This window comes from Melitaea cinxia, chromosome 15, assembly GCF_905220565.1.
Source record: "Melitaea cinxia chromosome 15, ilMelCinx1.1, whole genome shotgun sequence".
NCBI classification, from domain to species: domain Eukaryota; kingdom Metazoa; phylum Arthropoda; class Insecta; order Lepidoptera; family Nymphalidae; genus Melitaea; species Melitaea cinxia.
The window spans coordinates 13,827,729-13,849,389 of NC_059408.1; the positions used below are offsets into that span (position 1 = coordinate 13,827,729).

Below are 21,661 nucleotides of genomic sequence, written 5' to 3' on the forward strand. Positions count from 1 at the left end.
CCGAACCTCAGTTTATATATATAATAATAACATTGGTAAACAGAAGTGATGGAATCAAAGCGTAGCCATTTCGTTTACTAGAGGATCATAAAAAATTGGCCCACGCGAATATTCTGACATCTGTTTCGACTTTTGGTTCGAGAGATTTAAAAACAAATATCTATAAATTCACGTACTAACCCACACAGATAGGACACATACTTGTTTCACAAATTGTAGATAAAATATCCAAATGTTACTACTAGAAGTGACTGAAAACTATAATTTTGATATCCTAATCAATATTTCATATCAATCCTGTACTATGTAATGAGGTAGGGTACAGCAGGAAATATCTGAAACAGCCGGACTGAGCAATTACCGTAACCCCAGAGAAGATCGCGCTTCAGCCTGTAATATCCCACTACTGGGCATAGACCTCTTTCCCCATGTAGGAGAAGAATCAGAGCTTAATCCAGCACGCTGCTCCAATGCGGGTTGGCGGATATATTCCCTACTATGTGTAACGATCGCTATCAGGTGTACATAATAACAACCGGGACCGACGGCTTAACGAGCTCTCCGAGGCACGGTGGGAAGATCCACAAGGACTGCACAAACACCCAGACCATGGCAAACACCTATATGGCCAATACAAATGTTTGTCATGTGCGGGGATCGAACTCGCAACCGCCAGCGCAATAGGTACAATCCATGGCTGTAACCGTTGCGCCAACGCAGCGGAGAGAAGATCACAGTCAAACAATGATTTTCTCAAATAGTGTTGCATTCCTGTTATGAGAAAGGCAGCCAGTGCTCTTGTGACTCCGTTGCACTTGGACCGTACAATTGTTTTCTTCTATAATAACTAACAATAAAAAAGTATAGTATAAAAATGCTACCGGAAATACATTTCATTGAAATATGTAAGACGACGCGTTGACTCAGTGGTCACTGCGACTGACTGATAAACCATCGGTCGCGGGTTCAATCTGGTTAGAGTAAACCTTAAAAAATATAATATTAATAAATAAATAAAGGCTTCACACTTAACGGCCCCACTAGGATTTACTCCTATGTCCGGAAGTAAAAAATACACAAACACTAAACCCAGACTACGGCAAATGTCTGTATGGTTAATACAAATTGGCAAAAGCCAGCGCAACAGCTGAGGCCAGTGCTATGTAGTGTTACATGACTCATTAATTTCTTTTAAAATCACCTCTGAAACTACAAAACATTGTAAAATACCGGCATATATCTAAATATTCTATCCTTTTGTTCATAAAAATACGAAATTCGAACATTAATTATTTTTTCTTTTGCATACATTTTTTTAAATTAATAAACATTGTAATGTATTACGTCATACCTTAAACTTCTTTAATATTTAAACGTTACTCATTTCGTTTCTAATACAAACCGATGCTTCAAAGCTGCAAAACATTTAACATATAGCGCTATAGCTCAATTATTCTGTTGTTTTCTATAAAGAAAGACGAAAACTATGTCTAAAATTCTAAATCATTTCGTTGTTTCAGCCTGTAAACAAAGCTACATTTTGTTTACCAATTATTACGAGGTTAAACGATGTTGGCCTGTTCGTGGTAGGGGGGGCGACGAAAATATTGCTCCAAGGAGTCCCGCGTTGGGTGTGCCCATATGTTCGCTAGTGATGTACCGATGTTGATTTCAAATATTCGATAGAATTTTTTAACTCATCTTGGTATATGGTGTTTTAATAAGTCGAATTTAAAATTGAATGAATGCAGTTATTTACACCTGTACTTTAAATATTAAACACAATTTGTTTTTATAAACAAAATCGCATTGTATGATTGGTTTAAGTAATACTTGTTGATATATTTATAATAAATTAAAAACATAAAATTAAAAGTATTTTATTTAATCGGATTTAATATTATTTTAATCATTGAAATGGTCTTTAATTAAATTAACCGTTAAAACTATCGTCATTTATTGTCCTTGTAAAAAAAATCTTAGAATAATTATAACAAACTTTTACTATATTCGACAAGTATTCAAAAAACATGATGACGTCTCTAATCCCAACATCTCCCGTCTTAAGGAGCGCCGCTAGTCACAGTGTAGCCGGCGCGCGCGCATCCCGCTCAACGAACTGCGTTCCAAAAATAACGACAGTCGGCCCGGCCGCGTTCCCATGCCATGTTCCCCGCGTGAAACATTAAAAAAAAAATCGAAATTCTTTCAAAAATTTATCGACTAGTATTTTAATCATCGATATCGCATGTGCAGTGCAATTTTGGGTACTCCACGTCATACTGATGCTGCGATGTCACCTACCGCCATCGGCGGCGAGTTACCCCAATGGTGTGGCAAGACTGAGGGCTGCCCTCAAGCTCTGCTAGGCTGGCTCTATTTGACCCACGATCAAAACGATCAGGTAAATATAATATATTTGATTTTAAACAGTTATAAATTTATAATCTACTGTTTTATTTATAGTACTTTTATTAATAAATCAAAAACTGTATTCTGTTTGACTCGACATGGGCTCAGTGTACATAATTCTAATGCTGTGAGAACTAGGTAACGTAATTAGAATTTCATATATCATATTTCTTACTTTTATCATAAACACACATGATTAACAGTACGAATGCGTGGAGTTTGAATTCGCGGAATTGAATGTAATAATTAAAACAATGAATACTTTCATTAGAAACTTTTGATATTATTAAAAACTTATAAGTAAAGTATTACAACTTAAGCATATAATAAATTAAAATACACTCAACGCTCAAGTACATATAATAAAGTTATAATTTAAGTATTTCAATTTAATGGAAAACATTTGCTATTATCCTTTAAGGGACACTTCGTTTATGACATTATTTTAAAATGTTAACAAATGTAACAAAGAATTACTACATCACAAACCTAGAATTTTATGAAACGATTTTAAATTTTAAAGTCATAGTTATGGCTGTTTATGACAAACCACAATAAGATTAACCGAACTTTTAAAGCCATATAACCCTTTGAAGACTTAAAATTATCACAATCGATGACCATTATTACTCCAAATCAAAATTAAAACAGAAATCAAAGATATAAGTAATGCTGACACACTCATTACTATAGTATTTTTCAAAGATTTTTTTTAAATATGATATTTTTCCGTATTAAACTGGATTTAAAGTATATAATGAATATATATCTACATAATAAGTTGTGTATACAATTGTTATATACATACATACGTGGTATACATAGTAACTTGGAACCATCGTGTAAGCCATCAAATCAATATCTGTAATACTACATCGTTGACCATTTCTAGAGTTATGATCTAATACTCTTACGAAGAATAGGATAAACAATCTGTTAGAGTTCATTCAACTTTACATATATGGTGAAACTGGCTTTAAGGACCTATTTTACGGGTTCGTAATTAAATTTTAAAAAGAATAATTCAATAATTTGGATTAATACTTAAAAACAATTAATATTAAATCTAGACGGACTGGCTCAGTGCTTTATAGTAAATGGTTATTATGCAGTCGCTGAATTGATCTCCGATCATGACAAATGTACATGATAACAACCGGGACCAACGGCTTAATGTGCTCTCCGAGGCACGATGGAGAGACCCACAAAGACAGCACAAACACCCAAACCATGGCAAACATGTGTATGTAGGGAATATATCCGCCAACCCGCATTGGAGCAGCGTTGTGGATTAAGCTCTGATCCTTCTCCTACATGGGGAAAGAGGCCTGTCTCCAGCAGTGGGATATTATTGGTTAAAGCGTATCCCGATAAATGTTCGTAAAAGCCATAATACTATCCAGATATTTGTCGTAGTCTGGGTGTTTATAGGGGAGGGTCAGGATGAGCTCCCAAATCAAATATCTGGGGCTCATCCTTGACGGAGGGTGGACCTTCGGCCCACACTTCGCTGTGGTGGGATCGAAGGTCGTGAAGGTGGCGAGTGCACTGGGCAGACTCCTCCCGAACCTCGGAGGACCCAGCGCCGCCTGCAGGCAGCTATATTCCGGAGTCTGCCGGAGTATGGCGACGTACGGTGCCCCGGTTTGGGCGGATCGCCTCACTGCGAGGAATAAGGCCGCGCTGCGGTCTGCGCAGAGGATCATCGCGGTGAGGGTGATCCGGGGGTACCGTACGGTATCGTGGGCTGCAGCTACTGCTCTAGCCGGCGATCCCCCGTGGGAACTCGTGGCGGAGGTCCTTGCCGAGACCTACTCATACGTCTCGGGTAGGAGGGCTCTCGGTGAAAATCCCACGTTCGACGGGATCCAACGGGTGTGCCGGATGGGGCAAGAAGCACTAATGCGGAGGTGGGGGGAGGACCTGGCGGAGCAGCCGTATGGCACACGCGTAACGGCTGCCTTGCGCCCGGTCCTTGAGCGGTGGATGCGACGTAAGCGCAAACCCCTCACCTTCCGTCTGACGCAGGTTCTCACCGGGCACGGCTGCTTTGGTGAATACTTGTGTCGGACGGCCCAAAGGGAGCCGACGACTGAATGTCACGATTGTGGCGCGGCGGTGGACTCTGCCCAGCACACCCTCGAGGTGTGCCCGAGATGGGCGGCGCTACGTCGCGATCTGACGACAGTCCTCGGAGGGGACTTGTCACTGCCGAGCGTTATCACCGCGATGCTCGGCGACGACGAGTCCTGGAAGGCGATGGTCTCCTTCTACGAGACAGTAATGTCCCAGAAGGAGAACGACGAGCGGATGAGAGAGGGGGCCGCTGACGAGGCCTCCGTCCGCAGGCGACGAACGGGGGTGCGTAGGAGGCGCTACTTAATGCGTTTCCAGTAACGCCCCTGTGCCCATGTCGGGCCGGGATGGGAACCCGGTCCTGCTAGACATGGCATCGTCGGGATTGTTCAGAGGTGAGCCGGACAGTCCCATGGGGGAGAAGTCTGGTCTTTTCGCCGAGGCCGAGGATCCTGTTGCCTGCAGATCCGGGACCCTCCAATTAAAGCGGCTGAAGGCTCCCGCAGGGGTTTTGGTCGGTAGTGCACCCCCAAGTGCTAAGCCGACATACGGTCTAGGAATGCCTACCCGGGCATCCTGGATATCACCCGTAAATGGGTTACCCTGCGATATAAAAAAAAAAAAAAAGTCTGGGTGTTTATGATTTTGTTGTGCATGTTCCGAAAACTCAAGATTACATACAGTAACATTTATTAGAGACCGTAGAGTATCAGGCCTTTAATTATTATTTATTTTTGTTAGTCCATAGAAGACAGGTACTTTTATATTATCTTATTTATTTCGCTAGTATAGTTAGACTAGACCATCCCCGTAGTTTCAAACACACGTACAAAACAACACACGTAAGTGTACACTGTAAAGTGACTCTATTGCGAAGCAGAGGGATTTTTTAAAAATAATCTGTGTAAATAGTCAATACTGTAGAATCCGGTTATAACGAACGGCAAAAAGCCGGTGATATAATGTCGTACTAACCGGAAGTCATACTAAACGAAGTGCAAATGTTAATTTTTTGATCTAAAACAATGCCCTAGGTTTTTATTTATATTAATATGTATATGACCGTCAAAAAAAATGTAATTAAAAATATTTATCGCATAATGTGCACGTCTATGTCGTGCTTCTACAATGAATTATTTCACAATCCTTACATTTGACTCTCCAGCTTCTAAGCGCTGTGTGATGAACACTCTTTTGTTCAATACAGAAACTTTTTCGCTTTATAGAAACCATTTCTTTGCTTAAAATTATTTAATTACTACTTATTTAAATACTAGCAAGATGAGCACGCTCTTATTTACTGAAGTTACATCTTAAAAAAAAATTAAAAGAAATAATGGGAGTGTCCATTCTGGGTTCTTGCGACAAGGGTTGATTTATGTAACACTTTTAAGATAAACAAAAGAAAGAGATTGATTTAGGGACCCAAGGAATTCTATAGGGTTCGCATGTGTTAAACACTCCGTAGATGTAATTGGTTTTACACATCTAGGTTGGCAAACAAATGTAAAGCTCACCTGATGATAAGCCATTAACCATAGCTTATAGACGCATTTAACTAATTTTAATATCGCATTCATCATTTCAGCCTAATACAGTCCACTGCTGGACATATCACAAGTTCGCGCCAAAAATGGAGTGAACTCATGTGTTTGAATATCAGATTAACTACGATTAAATAAAAAATAACTACTGAATGAAAGAAATCTTTATTAAAATATTTTCTTTTTCCTTTCTTATTATTATTATTGTTTCTGAATTATGCTAAGAAAGTTATAATTTAACAATAACAAATGTAAAAAAACTGACTTGGACTTTAATTAAATATTTTTATTTAGTATTTTTTTTACGAATAAATAAAATATATCGCTCAGATAAAAACAAGGGCTGTTTTTTACAGATTTTTCTAGAAAAAAAAAATAAAAATAAAATTCAAATTGCCACAAAAATGGTTAACAAATCGGCATATAATAATACATCACTAAATTACAACACTTTACGCTTTTCGTGTTTCGTTGCAAGTGATGTAAACCATGCAGGTACCATCTAAAATTAACGTTACGAGTTCCGTCGCTACACGTGCTTCTGCACCGGGTTCGAAACAGAGCAAAGTAAGGTTCAATGAAATGTTTAATAAAAGCCAAAGGTTATTGGCCTTTTCATAACGAAATTAAATGATTTGATAATATTTATTTCGCCATAAAGAGATTATAGACTTTAACGAACGTAAAATCTAAATTTAAAAAAAGGTAAGTCATTGTAGCAAATATACAAATAATTACAAAATTGCTACAGTATTAATATTAGGTACATTACAAACTAAGTGACATTATTCCGGTCTCTAGTTTCTTGGTCGACATCGCCTTTATATTATGTCATCAGCTTTATTAAATATTACAACAAATTACCTAACCTAATGGACCCTAGTGTTGCCATTGTCATATATTTACTAACGAAAATAATGCAATTAAAATATTAATACATTCTATTGTTTTCCTAAAGATTTACAAGGCTTTAATATTTTTTACGTTCTGTCATTTTATCATACTTTCTGCTTCATAAGTATTTAGTTTGTAACAAAAAAGAAATCAAAGTAAACCACTGAACGGCCGAACTCTCTCAAGCCGCCAATGTCGCATTTAAGTCGCATATTAGGTACTAATTAAAACAAAATATTTATCTGTTGGATACCGTCATGAGACAAATAGTGTTAAGGGCAACCGGTAAGTCATGCCCATGAAGGTAGAACTTGTAAAAATTACTTAGTGGGCGTCCATTTGTCTAATTTCTATAGTCAGCGCTCGGCGATTATGAATCAGTCAGCCAATTGAAGAATCAAGAGATATTCTTTTATAACTAGGTACAGATAAAAATATGTCGCAGGAAACATACATAAAATAAGTTTCAAGTTACTACGTATAATCTCGTCGTAACACAAACGCGCCGTCTTTGTATCCTGACACCTTCAGCACTCATTTATCCTCTTGCCTTACTGCTAATATGACACCTCCCGCTTTTAATTTAATTTTTATTTTAAAGCGCGTACGTACTGTAATCATTTTCATCTATACAAATAAATAAAATTGGAGTGTGTGTTTGTAATATTAAAATAACCGCTTTTTACTAAATGTACATAGATGTATACACGGTACATCTGCCAAAATAACATTTTTTACAATTTTTGTCTGTCTGTCTGTCGATTGTTTGTTCCGGCTAATCTCTGAAACGGGTGGACTAATTTTGACGGGAATTTCACTGGCAGATAGCTGATGTAATAAGGAGTAGCTTAGGCTACTTTTATTTTAGAAATTAATTTATTTTATAGCACTGCGAACTGTACAATACTTTTTTGTTAAATTCCACGCGGACGACGTCGCAGGCACAGCTAGTATATGTATAAATATTAATTACTGGAATGCATATTCCCTCTCCACTAAATTGGAATTCTACCAATTGGACTCCTTCAAATCGGATAATATTTTTTTTATCGTGTACCTATGTGTTGTTGTCAGGACAAGGTTATATAAAAGAAAAGAATAGCCAAAAAAAAAAATAGCTGATTCGTCTGGACAGCTAATATAATATATTTAACATACAGACAATGTCGACTGCTCGTAATTTAAGTGACTTAATACTTGTATCAATAAATATATAAGGAGATTGCTTACGTCAACCCATAGTGGAGCGGCGTGGTTGATTAAGCTCCAATCCTGCTTCTAAACGGATGTTGCAGGCTGTACTTGTGCTGGCAATACTTGTGCTTCAGGTAATAGATAATTATTATACACATTTGTTTACTCTTTTGTATAATACAAGAGAGAGACTGGAACTCAGGACCTTGAAGTAGGCAAGCAGAGTCATTAGTTACTTAACGGCTCAATCACAATTGTAAACTGGTATTGTACCTATAGAAAGAAAACGTATGCTTAACAAACGTAAAATGAACTGATCTTAAAACATTTTGTGTTCCAAAATAAAAATATAAGCTCGTCGAGATCGTGAGCAGTGCTATTGACATATTGTTGATAATCATACTCCCTGATATAATGTTACAGTTACTTATACGCAATTGGGATAAAACTTGGCAGTTGCTGAATATATTAATAAGAAAACAATAGTAATAGTTAATTAGGATTTACGAGAGTAAAACCGCAAAACGCAAATTGAGAATCAATGTTTGATTAATTGAGTAGTTTCTTAATTAGTACATTATTTGTATATTTTCATTAAAGGTGTCATGTATGTTATGTAAAAATTTCCAAATTTTCCAGTAAGAGAAAAGCTCTACACATTAATATGGACTCTGTTATATTTATTTGTATTTTGTTTTTTACTTTTCAAGTTTCTGTATACATGATTTTCTTATTCTGATTAGCTAAATCGACGCGTCTTTCGTTTTATTTAATTACTGGCAAACAAAATTTCAAAAGCATTCAAAAAATTACTTACATTCAGTCAGAAACATGTCGTGACACACGCCGATAGTGTCATGTAACTTATGTTAAAAATCATACTTTTGAGATGATTTAAAAATTTTGAGGGATATTCTATAGTCAATGTAGTCATAATTGTAATTTTTCTTATATTTATCCGGGATATCTGTCTGTATTTGCCATGCATTACGCTAAAACTAACATTTAATAAGGTGGATAGAAAAGAGAATTTGAACAGACGATGAAAATCCAAATTGTAATCGTAAACGCAGCTTCGGGAGCAAGATTCAGATAACCAAATTATTTATGAAATTGAATAAAAGCATTTCAATTTACATTTCCAAGATGGTAAAACAAAACTATTTCCTTTTTCCTTAATGCCATGATGTCGAATGCACGTATGCCATTCAAGAGACATAAATGATTCAGCGTGGCTATTGAAATGAAATTCACAGAATTGTTATAAAATTTTCGTTCAAGGAATTTAGGATTTCCGGCATCTTACAACTACATTAATATGCAATCTCAGAATCGTGCGGACTATTTTAATATTTGCTTTGTCTAAAAAAAAAAAATCTGTAGTTTAATTATCAAGAGTATAGGCCCAACTAATTGTTTTTTTTTTTTTTTTTTGTTAAGTGAAGTGAAGTGAAGCAAAAACTTTGTACCCCTTTTTACGAAAATTACGCGGACGGAGGAGTATGAAATTTCACACACTTATAGTTAATATTGAGAAGCAGTGCAGAATGCTAATATTTTTCTAAAATTATGCATAAAAAATACATTAAATCAACAAAAAATATTACACACACTATCATATATTTGACACACACACGCATATACTCTTTTGTTTATTATTAGAGAAGTATAGTCTTTGACAAACGAACATTAATAATGTTCAAACTTATTATTTAAATTAAGTTTGTTCGAATTTCGGCCACTGGCGACGACTAGTAAAAAAAATTTACGGGAGAATACTGAACATTTAAAGATGTTTAACCAATGCCGGCGAAGGCGCGAGCGGAAAGCTAGTGAATATCATTATAAAAAGATTAAATATCAAAGATTTTAACACAAGTAAAATGAGTAGTTTTAATAACGTTGTAATCAAAAAAATACCCAGGCAATATAATTATTATATTTATAATACGTACTGTTTGATTTATGTGGCGTACCTAAAATATTGCCTAGCAACGACACTAGCGTTATTAAATAAAAATGGCCGTAATGAGTATATGTGCTCTTTTACCATTAAAACATAACACAGAGATTTTGACAATTTTTTTTAGTGTTTTAAGTTTTTTACAGAACATTTTACGGAAATAACGGGTTCCGTAATATTATGGGATTCGTAATATAAACAGAAATAAATATCCTTAGACATTTTGACGTAAGTGTAATCTTTTACGTCACTATGAATAGTTTCATTTAAATGGGACTTACCGTGATTATAATTTTGAAATTCCCGATATTTAGGTGACGTTGTAGATGTTATTGTCATGGTCGACTTAGAAATTTTTATGTTACCTTATTTGGAAGTAGTTGTAATACATTACAAATTATACAATTTTATAGAACAGGAACCATATGTTTATTTACAAAATATTGTTTAAAATTGAGTCCTAAAGTGATTTATATATTTTGATATAATATATTTTCAGGTAATTTGCTTTTGCCGAAATTATTTTAAGCAACATTCAAGAAGTTACACATCACTTAAAAATATATTAGAATGTATGTAGTTTATGGATTACACATACAACACGTACACTGGTTATTAATTATTGCTGCAAATACAGTTATGCAATGGCAGTATAATAGCTCATTTTATAATTGTGTTGAAAAGTTCGTCAACTAAATATAATTTTGCCAGACTATATTCCACCTGTTCTTTAGATTGATTATGGATTATGAATTGAAAAATTGATTGACTATGGATTATGAATTGGCAAATTGATTGAAAAACATAACTACTTAATATTGGAAACCTATATTAAGTTATACACGAAAATTTCAGAAAAAGTTGAAAAGCTGGAAGTTTAACGGAAATTTAAGCTTTACTTGACAGTTCGATTCTCATGTGACGCTTCAAAGGTTTTTATTTTTTACATTTATTTCATTTATCCATAATTGAATATGATACGAATTATTATTCCTTGTTAGTAGCTAGCGATCATGTTAAAATTCTAGTTTAAAGAATTTTTTTTATTCTTAAGTAGCTATAATATAGCCCTATATTCTAGGTTATAATAGCTATACTACCCCGGCAATAATCGCTCGCCATTCAAACCGCTCGTAATGCAACACATAAAACTCACTTCAAAAAAAGTCCGAGATTACTTTCGAAGTATCTGAAAAAGTAATGATCACCTCACCACAAAATCCAGCAAGCTATTTTTGTAACAAAAAAACACAAGAAAAAGTCTCGATTTATCGAACGCAGCTGGAAAATGCAAATGCGTATTTATATATCGTTGTCGTTTTGAAAAGTATAAGAAATAGGTATTTAATTTTTATTATGTCTTAAAGTAAAAATAATGAGTTATAATTCGAAAATTTAAGTGACATTAATTTCGATGTTAAGAAGAACTCACGACAGGTTTCTTATTAGAAACAGGACAAGGACACATCTGGCTCGTCACGATTTCTCAAAAGATTATCTTGCACATAAGTCACTGATAAGCAATATTTTAGGGCCTGTTTTACCCCCACTAATAAAATTTAATTCTTAATTTTATAGAATTTATGCGAATGCAAATATTTGACGCGTAAAAAGTAAAACGTAAACGATGTATATATTAGGAACTTTGACATATTATGTCGAATAACTACTACCTATGTTAGCAAACGGTTAAATTGCCCTGTAACACATTTTAAGGCTACAGAAAGTACTTTAAAAACGTCAATAATACATTTTAAATACCTTTTTTGATTTTTGCTGAGTCTCTTTTATTAAAAAAAAAATATAAAGACCTAATAAACGAAGATACGGTTGTTAGTTATTCACAACAAATGCACAAATGTTTTGTATGTTTTGTTAGTTTTAATACAAATGTTACATACATCATAATCAGCTTTATAAACTCCTATACCTGACAACTACAGTATATCAGTCCTGGCGTTAATCGACAAGGATGATTGATTAAAACCGACGTTGGTCGAATTATCTATACAAATAAATTAAATTGGATTATCTGTTTGTAATATTATAATGACCGCTTTTTTATAAATGCGTATAGATGTATATACGGTAGATACACCAAAATAACATTTTTTACAATTTTTGTCTTTCTATCTGTCTGTTTGTTCCGGCTAATCTCTAAAACGGCTGGGCCGATTTTGACAGGACTTTCACTGGCATATAGCTTACGTAATAAGGAGTAGCTTAGTCTAGTTTTATTTTAGAAATTTATTTATTTTATAACTCTGCAAAGTGAACAATATTTTTTTTTGAACGAAGTCGCAGGCACAGCTATTACCTACCACAATATGATAGAAATTTTTCATCCTACATCACGTTTGATGCGTTCCAACGCAAAAATGTTAACAAAAAATGTAAATATACTACCTATTGCTCTCAGACGCTTTTGATATCGATATACGACAAGTACCTAAGAGGTTGAGATAGGGTACAAAAAAAATATCTTCTCCAAAATTTTATTTTTGTGATGCAAACATATAGTAAAATTTTCATCTTGCTCGCATTTCTCCGACTTGGTTTACATATACTATTGTTTTTCACTGACTTTTTTGTTCAATAACAATAAAATATAATGTAATATTACATTTATATGTGTATTATTTCCGTGTATATTTATATAAAAAAAATATTTAGCTACAACAGTCGGCTGTTACATGTAACACAAGAATTAAGTCGCTTAACATGGGAACAGACGGTCGTGTGTGTATGTTATAAGATATTTATTATATTTATTTAAATATCTAACAAACTATATAAAAAAATTAACTATAATTAATTAAATATAATAATAATTAAATATCTAACTATATAACTCCTGAATAGTGTAGGTTTCTGTTAGTGAAAGAATTTTATGATTGGATTAGTATTTGCGAAGATCTGACATCCCCTACAAACAAAAAAAGTTAGAAACTTTACCTCTATATATTAGTATGGGTTAGACGCGTACAAACACTTGCAACTTAAAAAAAAACTGTTAGGAAGCATTTTCTTGAAACTCAACAATAAACAAGTAATTTATAAGTATATATGTATTTATATGTATGCATAACTGTACATATCTAATTATTTGAATATTTATTATAAATTTATTGTAACTTGTACACCTATTCTGACGTTAGATGAATTCCTTTGCCCTTAGATTGCCTGGAAGAGATCGCTTTTTAGCGATAAGGCCACCCTTTGTACCTAATGAATATATCTTTGAAATCTTGTTTCGATATGTATTATTTCTGTTTTGTTGGTGTACAAAAAGTGTATTATTTCTTATTTATTATTGCTCTTAAGTAATTTAGTGCTCCTGTGGTGCGTAAGATGGCTAGAGTTACTGGGGAGAGTCGGTGGTAGACTCAGCAACGCCATTGTGGAGCTTTTGATATTGCAAGCATCCATAGGCGACAGTAACTACTTACCATCTGGGAAATAAATATATATGTAGTTGAAAGTTGTCAAGTACGCCCACAAATTGTTACTAAAGCAATGAAATATAAAAAGTCTGCTATCTGTTCCATATATATTATATGGTAAAGAACAAGAAAAGGAAGCGAGTAATTGATTAGCATTCAAACTGTACGGGTTTAAAAATAATTTTATGTTTAGGAACCTAAGCTAGCCAAGGTATACTAGAATAAAAACAAAAATCATAAATATCAACCAATAAGAGAGAACCAAACCCGCCGCCAGTATGCCGTAGGGCATAGTATTTTTTTTCATTTCATACTAAGAAATAAAACTTTAAAAAATAATCAATGTCAAGTTATTTTGTTCATTTTATTCGTTAATTTTTACTTCAAAATACTCTTACACTCGGGCCTCAGTCTGGTGAGTCAAGGCGTCAACGCACGCGTCTTAGAATTGGAACGAATTGGTACATAATTCGTTAAACAGATGCGCGTGCGCCGCTCGACCAATGGCTGTACTTTATTTACTGCGATTTCATTTGTCTAATCGACCCCGCGTCTCGTATTGATTACAATCACGCGCAGTTGTTGACGACGATCATTGCATAGATCATTAGGCATGTGTCTTGATGTTGCTAAGCCGGAAACTTTGTTGTTTTATTTTGGTTTTATTGTTTTTACTATATTTGTTTTTGAAGTAAAAACTTCTTTTGGCGCACTGCTCACAGATTTTTTCTTAGGTAGTAAGTTAGGCTGATCCGTCACGATCTGAGGTGAAAGGCTCGATCGGGTTAACGTGGGACCGCTGAGTGTACCCGAGCGAGAAAGATACAGACAGCTGCTCTTCGCTGCTGAACGGTGAAAGACTCGATCGAGTGAACTTATTGCGTTATTGCTTGGTTGCGATTGCCAATTAAGCCCATGGACATCTGCAACACAAGAGGAGTTGCAGGTGCGTTGCCGGCCTTTAGGAAAAAAATTCCTATGCACTCGACGCTTGAAAACCTCCAAATTATGGCGCTCAGGGAAAACCTCAAAAGGAAGGCCATTCCACAGTTTGCATGTACGCGGAAAGAATGCGCGTGAAGCTCGCACATTGGTCGCAAACCATGCATCCAAATGGTGTGGATGGAACTTAGTCCTTCGGCGAAGGGTACGGTGGTAAAATCGTGATGCCGGCACCATATCAAATAGTTCGTCAGAACACTCACCGTTGTATAGACAGTAAAAAACACACAGAGAGCCAACGTATCTTCTTATGCTTAAAGTTTTAAGTGACTCGACAAACTTCGTGCTGCCATATTTCTAATCTTCTATCTATCCATTAATTTTCTTTAATACAACTTGGTTTAGTTTTTATTTAAATGTATAGATTTTACACGTAGATACATATAAAATCTATACATGTAAACATGTATAACAATAGTCGGCGTGATAACTCAAGGAACAGGCTGTTGCACTAGCGATCGCGAATTCCATTCAGATGTTTGTCGTTGACTAGGACGTTTACGATGTAAAGGACGAAATCCAGTTTCCGTTAAATTTTAGGTATTTTTTTTTTATGTCACTAGGTCGGCAAACAAGTGTACGGCTCATCTGATGGTAAGCGATTACCGTAGCTTATAGACACCTGCAACACCAGAAGCATCGCAAGCGCGTTGCCGACCCAATCCCCAATCCCCCAGGAGCTCTGGTCACCTTACTCACCAACAGGAACACAATACTGCTTGAAAACAGTATTATTTTGCTGTGATCTTCTGTAAGGTCGAGGTACTACCCCAGTCGGGCTGCTCCGTATTTTGAGCAGGAAATTCCTGATGTGCCCTATTAATTTATTTTTTGACTCCACACGTATATTGGTATTATAACCTTATGGTTGATCAAAAGTTGGTACTTTAGAATGAACAGTACACTATCTTAAGAAGCAGTAAATATCTACATGAAAAATTTATCTTTCTTTCCAGTGGGTGCCCGGTTCAGTATGGGGTCCACTGCCGACCGCAGCGCCGGGCTCCACGCACCAGGCAGACGACACCAGCTCGCTGGCGGAGCAACTTTCGGCACTCTCCCTTCGCCGTCCACCTCGGCCCCCGCCCCCGGCGTACATGTGCCATTTGTGCTTCAAGAAAGGACATTACATTGGAGACTGTCCACAGGTAGCTGTCATAATTATGTTTTGAAGTTGTATGTTCTGCTAAGCCTTTTGATGATGTTGGTGCAATAAAGAGTAACTTAGAATAAGAATAAGAATAACTTTCCTTTGACAAAAAATAACGAAAGAATTGTGATCATTATATTCTTGAAAAGTACGTTTAATGTGCCTAAATTGATTCACTGAGCTTTTGTAGATTTAATAGGCAGTGGCGGAACTCACTAGATAAAGTATTACAAAAAACTATATAAATAAAAAATGAATGTTGCTAAGCGCATAATCGAGAATGGCTCGACCGATTCGGCTAGTTAAAAATTAATTAATACCGAAAAAAAAAATTAAAAAAAAAAAATAATGGACACAACGATAAATAATTAAAAAAAAAATTTTTACTATTTACTTTTGACAAAACGAATTCTTTTATTCGAACGAGTTCTTTTATACAAACCCATTGAGTATTACCCAATTTGATGCAATCTTTAGCAATGTATTCGCAATTTATAAGGATGTGTATTGTGCAACAAGGATACAATAATTGATAGCAACAACCCAATTGGTGAACAATAATTATCCATCATACAATTCTTTATCATAATACGTAAGTTATCACCAAAAACCTCGCACGTTATTTATGTAGCTATTTCCGCTACGTCTCGTTGGCGTCGTGCCAGATAATTTAAATTATTTTCATATTTTCTCCTATAGAAAGAATCATCATAGTCTCATCATGAAAGCCATATGTCACGAACATTAAATTCATCTCTCGACGCCATGAAAATAATAATAATAAGATGAAAATATCTCACCTTCATCAAAAATGAAATAGTGCTCGTAATTTAACCGCTCATAATTTTATCCGCGATCTAAATATTGACATAGTCTCAAAATATATAAGTTAGTGCAGATAGAAAGAGAGAGAGTTATACGTTTCATATTACTGTAGGAGCTAAAGAAGTGTCACTTCAGTCGTGTGGTCTGAAGCACAGTCGTGTGGTCTGAAGCATAGTCGTGTGGTCTGAAGCACAGTCGTGTGGTCTAAACACACTGGTTTCAGAACTCGTTTCACTTCAGATCCAGAAAGTCTAAATCTAAAATTTGGAAGTCGTTGCATCGGTCGCCTGGTTTTAAGGATACTACGATACTACTATTTTTGCTCCAAAAAGTTGACACAATCGAGTAAAAGATTTATGAATGTTCCTCAAGCTCTTAAATAATTTATACAATCTCTAGTTTAATTTACGATACAGGTTCACAAGTTCACTCTTTCGCGTATAAAGACCTCACTGTTTGTCAAGAAACCATTTAGACTTGAACTCCTGACTCGCCTTTAAAGGAATGCTTTGATTTGTGTATTCGATTTCAAATGAAACAAAGCTTTTTGTTATAAAATGAAGATAGAATTAGTTAAAAGTAATATTTGTGCCTACTTTAGTAAAGGCACAATTGTTTAAAAATATTATCTACTAGTAATAAAAGTGTAACAGGTCGAATTCTGTGGGTAATTTAAAGATATTTAAATATATATTTTTTTCGAGTGTACTCTATAATCGGTACTCAGGTCAATTATATATATATATAAACATATATATCTATATTATATATAAAAATGAATCTCTGTTTCTCTGGTCACGCCATCACGCGGACCGATTTCGCTAATTCTTTTTTTGTTGTGTATGCTATTAAGAGAAGGTTATTGTGTAAGGAAAAATTAAGATAATTGCGCGGTAAATTAGAAAATTTAAGAATACTTTACCACCATTTAAAATTATTTCTAATCTAAACTTAGCGCTTTGGACAATATAAACTTTTTTAATGTAACCTTGTGACGGTTGACATAGATTGACAGAAGATTGGTTATAATACTTTTGTTTTATATTTTTTTTAAATTAATTATACCAATTTGAATTCAACATTCATAGTTAATGCTGAAGGTTATTGTGTAAGAAAAATTAAGACAATTGCGCGGAAAATTAGAAAATCTAAAAATACTTTACCACCATATAAAATTATTTCTAATCTAAACTTAGCGCTTTGGACAATATAAACTTTTTTAATGTAACCTTATGATGTTTGACATAGATTGACAGAAGATTGGTTATAATACTTTTGTTTAATATTTTTTTTATTAATTATACCAATTTGATTTCAATATTCATAGTTAAGTTAAGACAGGACAACGTCTGTCGGGTCAGCTAGTATTATTGAATCTAGTCGTATCGTATCACACTAAATGAATGAACAAAACTGGGCACGAATTTACAGTACAGGCTTAGAGAAGTGTGCATTTTTATCCTGAACGCCGGCACAGTTCTCTTAAGAGGGATTGATATCGAAGGTGTAGGTATTTAGTATCAGTAAAACATAGGCTTTAAAACTTACCTTAAGAACAGATGATAGTGCGTGTATGCTTTTTAACCGACTTCCAAAAAAGGAGGAGGTTCTCAATTCGACTGTATTTTTTTTATTTTTTTTATGTATGTTACATCAGAACTTTTGACCGTGTGGACCGATTTCGACAATTTTTTTTTTAATCGAAAGATGGTGTGTGTCAATTGGTCCCATTTAAATTTATTTGAGATCTAACAACTACTTTTCGAGTTATATCTAATAATTCGTTTTTACTTGACGCTTTTTTCGTCGACCTACGTTGTATTATACCGCATAACTTTTTACTGGATGCACCGATTTGAATTATTCTTTTTTTGTTAGAAAGGGGATATCCATAGTTTAGTACCATGATAAGGAAACCAGGATCTGATGATGGGATCTTAGAGAAATCGAGGGGAAACTCTCGAAAATCCGCAATAACTTTTTACTGAGTGTACCGATTTTGATAATTTTTAATTTAATCGAAAGCCGGTGTTTATCATGTGGTCACATATAAATTTTATCGAGATCTGATAACTGCTTTTTGAGTAATCTTTGATAACGCGTAGTTACTTGACTATTTTTTCGTCGATCTACGCTGTATTACTCGTTGATGTAATTGAAGTCGATATTTTTTCGTTTGCGAGCAAACACAATTATTTGAAGTGAAACTTCTTTATGCGCATGAGGGTAAAATTTTCACAGCTGTAACGGCAACGTTTTCATGAAACGGCAACGTTTTGATGAAACGGCAACGTTTTGATGAAACGGCAACGTTTTGATGAAACGGCAACGTTTTGATGAAACGGCAACGTTTTTGTCGATGGCGCTGGAACGGAAATCTAAAGCTTTAGATTTGTATAAATATAAATGAGACTTAGAAATTAGTTTGCCAATGAAGTTTCACTTCTGACATGTGTATTTTATATGCATGCACTTTTTTTTAAATATGATTCCAGGCCCGACCGAAAGGCGAGGGTTTGACACCGTACCAAGGCAAGAAGCGTTGCTTCGGCGAGTACAAGTGCCCAAAGTGCAAGCGCAAGTGGATGAGCGGTAACTCCTGGGCCAATAACGGCCAGGAGTGCATTAAGTGTCGCATCAACGTATTCCCTCATAAACAGGTAAGATTTTATAAGTTTTTAAGCTTTCAGAGTCACTATGATTGTATGAATTCGTTTTATTCTACGGAACTTACCGCGACTGTTATTTTATGAGTCCCTCAAACTTGCCTGCGTCTTTTGAGTGTAGTATTTGTGCGAATTTATGTGTATAAATGTGTATACATTTTTTAATTGCTTAGTTGTTACCGTCGACATTTTTTGGTTTGTCCTAAAGTTTGATTGTTAGAGGATTAAGTCCACCTTTTAATATTTTATTTGTTATTAGATTTCTGTAACCGAAGGGTAAAACAGGACCTTGTTACTAATACTCCGCTGTCCGTCTGTCCGTCTGTCACCAGACTATCTCATGAACTGTGATAGACAGTTGAAATTTTCACAGATAATCTATTTCTGTTGCCGCTATAACAACGGATACTAAAAAACAGAATAAAATAACTATTTAATGGCCTACGAAAAAATGTGTGTGCGGTGCGCCAAAGAAGTTTTCACTTTAAAAAAAAACAAATATTTAAGGGGACTCCCATACAACAGACGTGATTTTTTTTCCGTTTTTATAGATAATAGCACAAAACCCTTCATGTACGAGTCCGACTCGCATTTGGCTAGTTTTAATTTATATTGATGGTCAATAAAGTCTTTAAATTTTAAAACACTGAGGCGAAATCAAATTTTCCGGCGCTTAGGCGCCTATACGCACCACTACGTCAGAATACTTGTCATATTTTAATAATAGCAAAATTTAAATTATTTTCAGAGACCACTCGAAAAACCCGATGGCTTGGATGTCAGCGATCAGTCAAAGATCCATCCTCAACACCTTTGCCAGAAATGTCGCTCTCTAGGATATTACTGCCGACGTGAATATTAACTTTTTTTTTTATTTTCTTTATCAATATTTTAATATGCACCAAAAAATGGAATGCCAAATTGACGTAGAAGCTCTTTTAAAAGCACTTAGAAGATTACGTAAACATTTTATTATTTTAAGACTATTTTTTTAATATAATTTGTTTAAAAAATGTTTTATCTTATATAAATTTTAAGATTATATACAGATTATTTTCTATTATAAGGTAACTGGAAATATAATGTATATTTCGAAAATTAATTAAATTTTATTGTGTTTTAAAAGATAAGTCTAACTATAGTATATACTCCAAATGGCATTAAAGTTACTTATAAACAATTATATGTATATTAGGCATAAATGTGTAATTAACAAAATTTTAGATTTAAGTATATTACACTTTAGACAAATCGTAAACGATGCGATAATGAGACAGACATACACACATATTTGTATAGATGTAATAGCTTGCACCGCAGTTTCACACGAGTAAAGTTGAAAAAAAAACAATAAGGTTTCATTCAATTCGAACAAGTATCGTCATAGAGTTTCAAAACGCCTGGAAAGATTTTTTTTTTTTGTGAAATCTAACATTATTTGCTGCTTTACGTTTTCATCGTTTACGTATTGTTCAAACTCTACTAAAATGATACAAAACTTACATTTACCGTTATAGTATTTTATAAATTAAAGTTTTAGTTATTATTAATTAATCTTGCCATTACAATCGCTGTGTTGAATGTCACTCCATGACAAGGTACAAATAATGTGCATACATTTTGCGCATACAGATTTATACACTCTAGTTAAACCTCGACTTATTTTTATTGATTATACTTTGTATTTATTTGTATATGAGGTATTTGTTAAACATTTCTTATTTATACATTATATTAACACCACACCCCGATGGTATATCTTTAAGAAGGACTTCGCGGTATTATGTACAAATTCTTCATAGTGTTAATCCCACTGGTAGTCTGCTGATAATCAAAACTGATAAAACAATAAAGAATATTTATAAAGTGTATGTTTAATTGAATAATTTGGTTGATAAAATTATGTCTATCAATAGTGTTATTACAACACCGTTATTCTCTTTCGTATCATGTGTGATGGAGATTAATTAGTACGGTCAAGGCTAAAGCCTGATATTTTGAAGGTAATATAAATACATATTTTTTGTATTTAAGTTAATATTGCAGTAATAGTTTGAGTTATCAATAAATATAACATTTCGGCTTAGATATTTTGACCGAAAATTAGTTTGTCAGTAAAGTAGGTACCTTTTCATATTTCATAGTTTCTTTAAGAATGGCAGACAAATGCATATAGGTCAATATTTCAATATTTAATATTAAATAAAAATTGTTGTTCATTATTAATATAAATTCTATGTCTACTAAATTAATATAATATAGATATACCTTAGCGATCAAATTAATATTAATTGAAATGTATCGTTCGCAAAAGTCCACAAAAACATATATCATTGATATAATTATATAAAAATATTATTAAGTTTAACATTTCAAATATACTACCAAAAACTAATCCAAAGATCCAGTGAATTCTCATTGTGCCAAACGTAGATAATAAGTTAAATTTATAAGTTACATTATATAATAGTATCTTTATGTAATAAAGTAAC

The 21,661-nt window shown here is 34.2% G+C and overlaps 1 protein-coding gene across 1 annotated transcript; it reads left to right on the plus strand.

The window, feature by feature from the left end:
• Positions 1-2,084: 2,084 nt before the first annotated feature.
• On the plus strand, positions 2,085-20,194 carry LOC123660457 (zinc finger CCHC domain-containing protein 24-like). The gene is made up of 4 exons (XM_045595534.1): positions 2,085-2,404; positions 15,485-15,676; positions 18,999-19,163; positions 19,918-20,194. Exons 1-4 carry the CDS (start codon positions 2,249-2,251, stop codon positions 20,029-20,031), a joined length of 627 nt encoding a protein of 208 aa, XP_045451490.1. The 5' UTR covers positions 2,085-2,248; the 3' UTR covers positions 20,032-20,194.
• Positions 20,195-21,661: the final 1,467 nt, after the last annotated feature.